General features: G+C 39.7%; 1 protein-coding gene across 1 annotated transcript; it reads left to right on the top strand.

Moving 5' to 3' along the window:
* The first annotated feature begins 8347 nt into the window (after nucleotides 1-8347).
* On the top strand, nucleotides 8348-10848 carry LOC311129856 (normal mucosa of esophagus-specific gene 1 protein-like). The gene is made up of 5 exons (XM_084162357.1): nucleotides 8348-8432; nucleotides 8574-8636; nucleotides 9030-9118; nucleotides 9533-9593; nucleotides 10260-10848. Exons 2-5 carry the CDS (start codon nucleotides 8595-8597, stop codon nucleotides 10326-10328), a joined length of 261 nt encoding a protein of 86 aa, XP_084018483.1. The 5' UTR covers nucleotides 8348-8432; nucleotides 8574-8594; the 3' UTR covers nucleotides 10329-10848.
* Nucleotides 10849-12094: the final 1246 nt, after the last annotated feature.

The following is a 12094-nucleotide window of genomic DNA, read 5'->3' as shown; positions in this document are numbered from 1 at the left end:
TGCCAAGTCTAGGTCCAAAAGACTTCTCAACAGCTTCTACCCCCAAGCCATAAGACTCCTGAACAGCTAATCATGGCTACCTGGACTATTTGCACTGCCCCCCCACCCCATCCTTTTTACGCTGCTGCTACTCTGTTAATTATTTATGCATAGTCACTTTAACTCTACCCACATGTACATATTACCTCAACTACCTCAACTAGCCGGTGCCCCCGCACATTGACTCTGCAACGGTACCCCCCTGTATATATAGCCTCCCTACTGTCACTTTATTTTACTTCTGCTCTTTTTTCTCTCAACACTTTTTTTGTTGTTGTTTTATTTTTACTTTTTTTGTAAAAAATAAATGCACTGTTGGTTAGGGGCTGTAAGTAAGCATTTCACTGTAATGTCTGCACCTGTTGTATTCGGCGCATGTGACCAATAAAATTTTATTTTATTTTATTTTATTTTATTTGATATGTGTTATTTATTAGTTTTGATGTCTTCACTATTATTCCACAATGCAGAAAATAGTAAAAATAAAGAAAAACCCTTGAACGAGTAGGTGTGTCCAAACTTTTGACTGGTACTGTATATTACTGTAAATATTGATCACATTCCTTGTGTATGATCATATATTTTGATACATTGAATGTTAATATTGTCAACCTATGTTATATATTTTTTACCTCCTGTTTCAGGAAGCAATGTCACTGAGTACTGCCTCTATATATAGGACCTTCCACCCCCACCTGGGATATGGTTGCCTGATAAAGACCTAAGGGTGGAAACGTTGTTATAATTAAATATCACCTGGGAGCATGAGCAGCAGTGTGCGCCATTTTCCTTTCTGTTTTCCATCAGCCACAGAAGATCTCACTCTTTGATTGGCTTGAAATGTCCTCAATGTTCAGGAGGGCACTAGGGCAGAGCGGCTGTTTGCAATCTACAGTGGCTGACAAGGGAATCGATGACCTATTTTCATCCCAGTGACCCGGGCGAGATAAACCGCAGCTTATCGTTCTACCTGAGATTGATTGAGGCCATGTGCAAAGACCCAACTCTGCTGGCTTCCTGACATGCCGAAAGACAGAAAGTGTTTTAATCTAGACAGCCCTGTCAGTAATTCAATAGCCCTTTGAGCAACCAGGAGAATGGTCTCCTGTTTAAGTCTACGGTGACTCATTTGAAGTCATAAGGTCCTATTCAACCAATCCTGGGATTCTGGGTTCTAAAATATTTCAGTTAGACCTGTAGCTTGGGTCCTTCATTACAACATGCCGTCATGCTGTCGTTCAGGGACCATATTGGTCCTGCCCTTGGACTATGAACAAAAGTGGCCCAAAAAAACAAATGACGCATTGTCCCTGTTAAATAAATGATCAAATTAATTTATAACTAGACTGGTGTCTATTGACTTGTGGCCTTGCTTAGTCTGAATCATTTCTGACTCATTTCACTACTGGTATGTTGAATTCTGTCACTCATTTAATTTGTTATAGTTTAATTAAGACTTTGATATTTGGAAAATTCATTCATGTTTTTAATGTCCTCAACATAAAGTGGTGTGGCTGAAAATCCTCCACCAGTGAAATGTTTTTAATCAGAATCATTTTTAGGAGGGACTTTCTACCTATTTCATAATATGAGGACAAAATAGAACAGGTTTTTAAACAAATTTAATGAGCCATTTGAGGCCTTGAGACATTTTGCCTAATGAGGCATTCAGGTCGTCTCTCGCTCTTCCTACCCTTGTGGTCTCTCCACCCCTGGTTAAATTGTCTGAGTATCAAGACAGAGCTCTTTCTTTTGTCTCATAGCTCAATTATAACCCCAATCAATTGAGATGGAGACATGAGTCAGACACACAGGCTGACGGTAGGTCTGCAGACTGACAACACTGCTCGAATACTGATCTATGAAACACATAGACCAATCTAACATAACACATGAATCAGTCATAGCTGGCAATACCTAGAATTTCATAGTAAATCCCTGGATACACAATATGTGACCACTACTCCTTTCATGGACGAGCCAACGTGTCAACAGTGGTAGATGCTCTGTTGCATCTTAACAAGTTATCTCTTTCAAAAGTGACTGTTCAAAGTGATTATCCTATTAACCTGTGTGGGTTCTGTACTGTAACGTGTAACAATGTTCTTACTAGTAGCTGTATGAATGTCCATCCCTAGTCAAATTGCCACTGACCATATCATCCTCTCTATACCAAGGTATTTGTCTCTCTCTAGTGGTGATTACGGGTAAAAGTAAGCCCTGTCAGAGCACTACAGGGATCTCAGAAAATATACAGTACTATAGTATTGTGCATTAAATAGACCAGTGGTTCTCAAACCTCTCCTCGGGGACCCCCAGCTGTTCCATGTATTTTATCTATTCCAGAGCCAGCACACCTGATTCAACTTGTCAACTAATCATCAAGCCCTTGACTAGTTGAATCAGGTGAGGTAGTTCAGAACTACAACAAAATTGTGAAACGTCTGAGGAGAGGTTTAGGAACCACTGAAATAGACAACAGAAGTACAAATGGCCTAACATGATACACAAATTAAAGTAACTACCTGAACGGACACACATTATACACAACCCAAAACACACAAAAAAGCCTGCACAACTTCTACTGTGATTGTTGATCAAACAGTCCAAAACAGAGCAATGATCAACAAGCAACATCCCAACAGCTCAGCTGTTCCAAAATGTACTGCTTAAAATAACTCCAGCACATCACACAGCAGCGCATAGGCATGCTTATGCCACGTCACAGTATTAAATTAAAATAAATTAGGTTATGTTCCCCATAGACCAAATGTAATGGTGCATTCAAGACAACTCGGAACTCGGAACTAGAAAATCTCTGACTTCCAACTTCAGTGCGTTCATGACAACTGGGAACTCTGAAAAAACAAGCCCCGACTGGGAAACATTGTTTTGAACGGTCATCCAACTCAAAATTACAAGTTGGAAACTCGGGCATCATCTAATGCCATGTTTAAGACAACACGGAACTCTGAAATTTTCGACTTGGAAACTTGTTGTAGAAAGATGAGGCCCAAGTTTCTGAATCAACCAATAGGAAGCTCTGCGCAAATAACTTACGTTTATTTTAACTCATAGGTTCCGAGTTTCTGAATTGCAGTTTTTGATGAAGTCACCTTCAAGTCGTTGCAGCTGCTTCTCACCAACTGCACCATGCAGCCATCACCTGCATTGTGGGAGTCACTATTTGTCAACCAATCATTAGGGTGTTTTTGGTTGACCCACGCAAACGTGACCAAAGACGTGACTGAAACAAGATACAAATAAAAGTGACATTTGAGACCTCTCTCTAACCAATTAATTGTACAAACGTTATGTTGTCAGTTTATGAGTGTGCGATATTGGGGTATAGAAAAGTATATTTTGACAAAAACTTTTATAAACAGTAGCAGCTATGTTGACACTGTCATGTTGATCTGAGCCTTGCTGTTGGAAAACCACCATAGTGTCCAACTTTCTGCTGTCGCAGATGCAACTCCCCCTTTGTTAGCCTTATGGTGTGTTCAAGACAACTCTGAACATCAGAGTGAATATTTGCATACGTTTTTTGCGTAGAGCTTCCTATTGGTTGATTCTGATACTTTTCAAGTGGGAAACTCGGACCTCATCTTTCTACAACGAGTTTCCAAGTCGGATATTTCCGAGTTTCCGAGTTGTCTTCAACGCGGCAATACTGCTTGAACACACCTGTGCCCAGGCGTTGCTGACGCATGTCAGATCTTACAATGCCTGGATAGGTATTTTAAGTATCAGCTAATCATATCATATGTTATAGCAATCTGTCAGTCGACAGACTAGCTCTGGCCTCATGTAAACGCGTTGGATATAGTAGAAGGCCTAGTAGTGATGGGCATTTCCATTCTTCAGTCAGCCGAATCATTTAGCCCGTAAAATCAACAATTTGTATAACTTTATGGCTTCAATTCCAACATTCTAATTAGTCATCAAAATTGTTAAAAGCTTTTAAATGCAATTCAAATAAATGCAACAATGGATGAAGACACGCCAAACTTTTAGAATTTAAAAAATCCATCAGATATTGACTGAATTATAGCACATAAAACATTTTACTGGCAGTGACAAAAAATTATTGGAGTTCAGGGATTTTGGCAGGAATTCAGATATTTAATTGTCAAATTTCAACAAATAAAATGTAGAATTCACTCAAATATATTTTGTGTTAAAACAAAGAAATGTGGCCTCCCGAATGGCGCAGCGGTCTAAGGCGTCACTACAGACCTGGGTCGATCCTGGGCTGTATCACAACCGGCCGTGATCGGGATTCCCAGAGGGCGGCGTACAATTGGCCCAGTATCATCCAGGTTAGGGGAGGGTTTGGCCGGGGGGCTTTACTTGGCTCATCGCGCTCTAGCGACTCCTTGTGGCGGGCCGGGCGCCTGCAGGCTGACCTTGGTCATCAGTTGAACAGTGTTTCCCCTGAGCCCGTTGGGGAGTTGCAGCGATGAGACAAGATCGATAAAAACAAAGAAACGTACATGTGCCTAATTAGAATAAATACACTGTGGCAATTTGCATATATGAATAGATTAACGTAAAGGGGTAGAACAGAACTGGAACCACCAAAAACCTTGCTGTGTCTAGAAGGCCTACCTGCACTAACCTGTGCTGTCTAGACTGCCTCATTAATTACTGTTGTTGTCACGTTCAGACATAATATCACTATAATCCGAGTGCTCATTTTCGGAACATGCTTTCATTTCAGCACATTTGTAAACATTTCAAGTGTATTAAATTATTACTTTTTTCAATTCCACAAAACATATACACTAATCAAAATAAAGTTATCTTCTCTTTCTCATGATATAGGTGTCGAGACAATCTGTTAAATCCCTTAAAAAGCTTCAGCATTCCTATGGATGCAACAGAAAGACAAAGTTTCCATTGAGCCCATTTCAGCCATTAATGAGGTGTGTTTGACCGGTCACTACAAACATTTCCGTGGTCGTAACGTCCACAGGAAAAAAAGACAGGCACAAGCAATAGTATGAGATAGTCACCGGAGTAAAATGAAAGCAATCAATCCAGTGATATTGAAGTTGATTTTGCACCTTTCAAACACGCATGCGCATTGCTACATTTTTATTAGACATCTAAATTCAAGTAGGTTCCAACTCGTTTCCCATAAATCCAATAAAACAACGTGAGAGATATTCTTTATTGCAACTTGATGTTCAACATTTAGCCTTTTACTCACAATTCCAGTTTTGGTTTGTGGAAGACATTGAATGTATTCCAAGCACAGGAGGCTGGTGAGCGGAGGAAGGCTCGTAATAATGGCTGGAATGGAGTGTTATCAAACACATGGAAACCATGTGTTTGATGTGTTTGATACTATTCAATTCATTCTGTTCCAGCCATTACTATGACCCCGTCCTCCCCAATTAAGTTTCCACCAGCCACCTTTGAGTCCAAGTGATAATAATGACAAAGGTAAACAAAAGAAATGGCACTAAAAGGATCCATTAAAAATGGTCAATGAAATGATACAATGATACAAATTCCAAACAAAACGGTAGATAAACTGTGTCTCTGCTTGGCATCTATCACAGTCTATCCGTATCACTTTGCTGGTGCAATACAGGTAACTTACCAGGTATCACAATCACAAACAAATATAAGGGTTTTTAATTTATTTTGGCCAAATAATATTTTATTTACATTCCATAAACAATTTCAGCACATTTTATTTTCTATCAAAGTGGCTCGAACAAAATGTATTTAAAAGATTTATCTGCTGTCAGAATGCTCAGAAAACGCGTACAAAACAATACATGTAATTTTCTCCTTGAACATGTAAAACCACAGGGGGGCGATGTGCTCAGAGTTGATCATGTGCCAGCTCAATTGAAACGCTGTGGCGGATTTCGATAGGGCATCTGTCTGCGTGCTTTACAACTCATATCGTGCTTTACAACTCCTATCACCTCTGGTTGGCTAGTTGTCTACTTCAGACAGACCATCAGGATGCTCTGCTCACAAGCACCTTGGGACTCTGGCAGTAACAGGTGAGACAGACAGCATCTATAGACCTGTTGCTTTATAGGATGGACCTACACAGATTAAGGATTTACTATACAGAATAAGAATTGATACCGAATGGAATTTGAAAAGCAAAATGAAGTCTGGATTTTTTCAGATGCTGAGGAAGAGGAAAGAGGTGAGTTTCTCTCTATTTCTTGTTTTGGATCAGTGTTGTCTACGGTTTCTGATAAAGGTTATTCTTTCCTCCTATCCTAGCTAGTTTATTCCCCTCAGGAGTTTAAAGGAAATTCCAAATAAAGAATTTAAGCTTTTCTTTACTATCAGATATATTTATTTATGGGAATTTCATTTCCCTTGCTTCCTGGATTGAAATACTCAAATGGAGTTAAAAGCAACCCTGTTATCCACTATAAGAAGTATAAGGCCCTCATCCTGACAGCTACATGTTTCTCTCTCCCAGCTGATTCCTCTGATCGACTTCATGGCGTTGGCTGCTGCAAGAGCCACCTCTGCCTCCCTCTACTTCCTATTTACAAAGAATGATGTCATGTGAGATTTGATGTATTTTATCATTTATTTTCTGTACATGTTAGTTTCCAGGACCCAAATAAGCATAGTTTCCATTGGAGATTCTCAATTCTTAGTTCAGGAGAATGTTTAATCTGGGTTTGTGAAACCGTCATATTCTACTATGTACTATTTATTGTGGATTATATTTGCTTGTCTTGCTATTTGTGTTGTTTCTAGTAATGTGAACTAGAAGTACTAACCTGACATTTTAAAATACTTTGATCTAAAGTGAATTTGCTTATCCGTATCTGACAGGCCTGCTTGTTTGGAACTTTCTCATTTGATAAAAGACAAATCCCTGGCATAGCAGGCAGGGATATATTCTGTTTTAATAATTTACCTCTAACTTTCTTTCAGTTTAAATAAAAGTAGAACCCCTGAATTAGCTTCACCATGCCCTAAGGGATATTCAATGCCTGTTTTTTTTTTTTTTGAATCTGTGTTTGGAATTCACTGCTCGACTGAGGGACCTTACAGATAATTGTATGTGTGGGGTACAGAGATGAGGTAGTCATTCAAAAATCATGTTAAACACTATTATTGCACACAGAGTGAGTCCATGCAACTTATTATGTGACTTGTTAAGCAAATTTCAGCTTTTAAGTTTTTATTAATTTGTGTTACAATTTCGAACAACACAATTCCACAAAAATGGCACAAAAATGATCCAGTAAAAATGGTAAATGAAATTATACAATGATACAATTTCCAAACAAAATGGTAGGATTAGATTAACACGATACACATATACTGAACAAAAATATAAATGCAACATGCAACAATTTAAAAGATTTTACTGAGTTACAGTTCATATAAGGAAATCAGTCAATTGAAATGAATAAATTAGGCCCTAATCTATGGATTTCACATGACTGGGCATGGTTGCAGCCATGGTTGGGCCTTGGAGGGCATATGCCCACCCACTTGGCAGCCAGACCCACCCACTCCAACTCTACTGGACAGTCCTGCAGTCAGCATGCCAATTGCACACTCCCTCAAAACTTGGGACATCTGTGGCATTGTGTTGTGTGACAAAACTGCACATTTTAAAGTGGCCTTTTATTGTCCCCAGCACAAGGTGCACCTGTGTAATGATCATGCTGTTTAATCAGCTTCTTGATATGCCACACCTGTCAGGTGGATGGATTATCTTGGCAAAGGAGAAATGCTCACTAACAGGAATGGAAACAAATGTGTGCACAAAATTTGAGAGAAATAAGCTTTTTGTGCATATAGAAAATTTCAGGGATTTTTTTTATTTCAGCTCATGAAACATGGGACCAACACTTTACATGTTGCGTTTATATTTTTGTTCAGTGTAGTTGAAAACTATGTATTTTCTTGGCGTCTATCAAAGACTGACTGCACCATATTAATTTGTTGGTGCAATACAGGAAACCACCAGGTGTCACAATAAACAAAATAGGTTTTTCTAAACATATATTTATTTTCCCCAAATAATAGTCTCTTTACATTCCATACACAATTTAAACACATTATTTTTTCTATCAAAATGGTTCCAACAATTATATTTACTTGAAAGATTTCTCTCCTTTCGGGACGCTTAGAAAAAGTGCAGCAAGAAATGCACTTGTCATTTTTCACCTTGAACATTTGAAACCACAGGGGGGCGATGCGCTCACGCTCACAGAGGAAAGTAGATCAACTGCCATCTCAATTGAAACGCTGTGAAGGATTTCGATAGCGCATATGTCTACGTGCTTTACAACTCGTATCACCTCTTGTCGGATAGTAGCCTACTTCAAACAGACGGTCAGGATGCTCTGCTCACAAGCACCTTGGGACTCTGGCGGCAGCAGGTGAGACTGACAGCATCTATAGACCTGTTGCCTTATAGGATGGACCTACACAGATTAAGGATTTGCTATACAGAATAATCATTTTTATCACATTGATATTCAACTCAATCATTTAAAACAATCTTATGTGTTTTCTTTTAGATACCTGATTTGAAAATCAAAATGAAGTCTGGATTTATTCAGATGCTGAGGAAGAGGAAAGAGGTGAGTTTCTCTCTATTTCTTGTTTTGGATCAGTGTTGTCTACGGTTTCTGATAAAGGTTATTCTTTCCTTCTATCCTAGCTAGGTTATTCCCCTCAGGAGTTTAAAGGAAATTCCAAATAAAGAATTTCAGTTTTTCTTTACTATCAGATGTATTTATGGGAATTCCAATTGCCTTGCTTCCTGAATTAAAATATGTAGACCCCAATTCTCAAATGGAGTTACATTTTACATTTACATTTTAGTCATTTAGCAGATGCTCTTATCCAGAGCGACTTACAGTTAGTGAGTGCATACATTATTTTTATATTTTTCATACTGGCCCCCCGTGGGAGTTAAGACCAATCATGCTATCAGGCCCTCATCCTGACAGCTACATGTTTCTCTCTCCCAGCTGATTCCTCTGATCGGCTTCATGGCGTTGGCTGCTGCAGGAGCCACCTCTGCCTCCGTCTACTTCCTATTTACAAAGAATGATGTCATGTGAGATTTGATGTATTTTATCATGTATTTGCCGTACATTTTTAGGGTTGCTTTCCTGGACCCAAATAAACCTAGTTCTGTACTAAAGCATTTTTGTGGAGATTCTCAATGTAGTATTTTTAGTCCAGGGTAAGATTTAACCTGGGTCTGGGGAATCCGCATTTCTTCTTATTTGCATGTGGATTATATTTCCTTGTCTGGCTATTTCATTGTGTTTCTAGTAATGGGAACTTGAAGTACTAACCTGGTATGATCTAACTTTAACTATAGCCACATGCTGATTTCCTTAAGTGAATTTGCTTATCAGTATCTGACAGGCCTGCCTCTTTAACTTTCTCATTTGATAAAAGACAAACCCTGGCATAGCAGGCAGGGATATATTCTGTTTTAATCATTTCTCTAACTTTCTTTCAGATTAAATAGAAGCAGAAACCCTGAACCCTGGGAGAGACTGGACCCATCTAAACCACAGAAGGTGATTGATAACATTATAAACACTTTTATGTCTGTCTATTTCTTACCTATCAATGTTGGTATAGACATTTCTTGCTTTGTTGGGCTTAATTAGTGTGCTGTGTATACTTAACATTATACATACTCTTTATATGCCTAGTTATTTCTGATAGAGGACCACTCTAAGTTGATATTGGTATTGGTATAGGTATTGGGACCACTCTGTGGGTAACGTTATGGGTATAGTAGTGTGCCAATGAAGTGGTTTCTCCTCTATTCTGCTGAGTCACACAACAGAGCAACGTTGCCAAGTATGACTATAACTTACCGTGAAGGGCTGGGCACCCATCGTGGGTGGAATGTCTCCCATTTCTACTGTCATCTAAAAGTAATTTCAACTGTTATCTAAACATCTGTATTCACGGTTGATTCTTTGCATGGGGACCTATTGATAAAGGAGGCAGATGTCGTAGTGTTACATGATCAATGCCCTGTGGGATTGATTGACTGTGGATGTAGTATGAAGCTAGCAGGGTTGGTGTCAATTCCATTTCAATTTAGTCAATTCAGGAAGTTGACTGAAACTGTAATTCTAGTCAAGCAAGGAGGAAAACTGGAATTAGAATTTTACTTTGTTGTTGTTATTGTTGTTGTTGTGTAAATGAGTGTGGTTTTCTCTCAACTGCAGCTGGTCACTATCAACCAGAAATGGAGGCCCATTGAAGAACTGGAGCTGGTGAAGAGTATGACCAAGTGATCTCTCTCTCTCTCTTTTTCAATCCATTTCCTCCCCTCCCCCCTCCATCCTGATTTGGAGCTCACCAAGCTGCCTGCCTGACCATCCCTGCACCCCCTATCAGTCTAGCAGAATCCTTTCTGCGCAGACTAGATTCTCTGATACTTAGTGTGCGGAAACGCTTCTGCTACACTGGTGGGGTATCACTGTGCTCAATACTGTCCCCAGGACTGAGGATGTCCACAGCTGTAGTGTTACTTACATCACCAGGCAGTAAAGAGAAGAAGCTTTTGTCTGCACTTTAAACCAGCTGTCTGTCTGTCCCAGAGATGTAACTGCACTGTATTGCATTATAGCTGATTATAAATGTGACCAAAGCTGTTTGTTTGTATGTGTGTGTGAAATAATAATTATTGCAATAGAAAATGACCATTGCTCGTGTTATTAATGAGGAGTGTCTACATGGAGTTAAGTACGTCCATTCTGGTGGTTGTTTTCAAAAGCTTGTGTCCCCAACTATCATAAAGGTAACTGTATCACAGCTCTGTCTGGCTTCTCTCAGTCTGTGTCCACAAAAGTGTGTCTAATGGAGACATTAACCTGTGTAACGAAAGCCCTTGTGCCAAACTGTCCATAAGGTGACATCATAGTTCTGTCTGGCTTCTGTCTGTGTCCCCACATTTTGGTGTAAAATTAGTATTCAAAAAACATTATTGGCCATGCATTGTCTTGACTGATGGAACAGACTTAATGCACCAGACTGGGCTGAGTGGAGCCACTCCCTCTCTTAACATGATTACTGATTACACTGAGGCAGAGGAAAAGCAGGATGGGGTAGAGTTACCCTCAGGACACTGTGTGTGTGTGTGTGTGTGTGTGTGTGTGTGTGTGTGTGTGTGTGTGTGTGTGTGTGTGTGTGTGTGTGTGTGTGTGTGTGTTGCTCTCCTTGTGTTTGGCATTCAGAGTCAGTCCTCTTACTGACTGGAGGAGCAATAACACCTACATGTCCCCCTCATAAAGCCTTATTATTATATAACCACTTACTACAAGGATACACTGAGTGGACAAAACATTAGGAACAGGGGAATCCAGGTGAATGATCCCTTATTGATGTCAACTGTTAAATCCACTTCAATCAGTGTAGATGGAGGAGACAGGTTAAAGAAGGATTTTTATGCCTTGAGACAATTGAGACATGGATTGTGAATGTGTGCCATTTAGAAGGTGAATTGGCAAGACTAAATATTTTATTGCCTTTGAACAGGGTATGGTAGTAGGTGCCAGGCACACCGGTTTGTGTGTGTCAAGAACTGCAACGCTGCTGGGTTTTTTATGCTCAACAGTTTCCCGTGTGTATAAAGAATGGTCCACCACCCAAATGACAACGGCCAGTTGTCGAAAACGGGTAATTGATTAAATAGGACAAAGGAGGCTGTGACACAAATTGTGCAGAGCAACAGACGGGCTACAGTTAGTCAACTGACAGTCCAGTACAACATTTGTGCCCAAGGACCTATAAAAGAATACACAACTCGTCGTACATGAGTGGGGAGCATTGGAGTCAACATGGGCCAGCATCCCTGTGGAACGCTTTCGACAACTTGTAGAGTTCATGCTCCGACGAATTGAGGCTGTTCTGGGTGCAAAAGGGGGTGCAACTCAATATTAGGAATGTGTTCCTAATATTTTGTTCACTCAGTGGTATGTGTGGTACAGAGATGAGGTGGTCATTCAAAAATCATGTTAAACACTATTATTGCACACAGAGTGAGTCCATGCAACTTATT

This window comes from Coregonus lavaretus, assembly GCF_964263955.1.
Source record: "Coregonus lavaretus genome assembly, chromosome: 5".
Lineage (NCBI taxonomy): Eukaryota > Metazoa > Chordata > Actinopteri > Salmoniformes > Salmonidae > Coregonus > Coregonus lavaretus.
The sequence above is the reverse complement of the archived record's forward strand: the minus strand, read 5'-3'. Positions and strand labels throughout refer to the sequence as shown.

Bases quoted from the DNA above. Each gene is read 5' to 3' on its own strand.
- LOC311129856 (XM_084162357.1), top strand. From the start codon at position 8,595: ATGAAGTCTGGATTTATTCAGATGCTGAGGAAGAGGAAAGAG. The intron at 8,637-9,029 runs GTGAGTTTCTCT...TCTCTCTCCCAG, and splicing joins TGCTGAGGAAGAGGAAAGAG to CTGATTCCTCTGATCGGCTT. The intron at 9,119-9,532 runs GTGAGATTTGAT...ACTTTCTTTCAG, and splicing joins TTTACAAAGAATGATGTCAT to ATTAAATAGAAGCAGAAACC.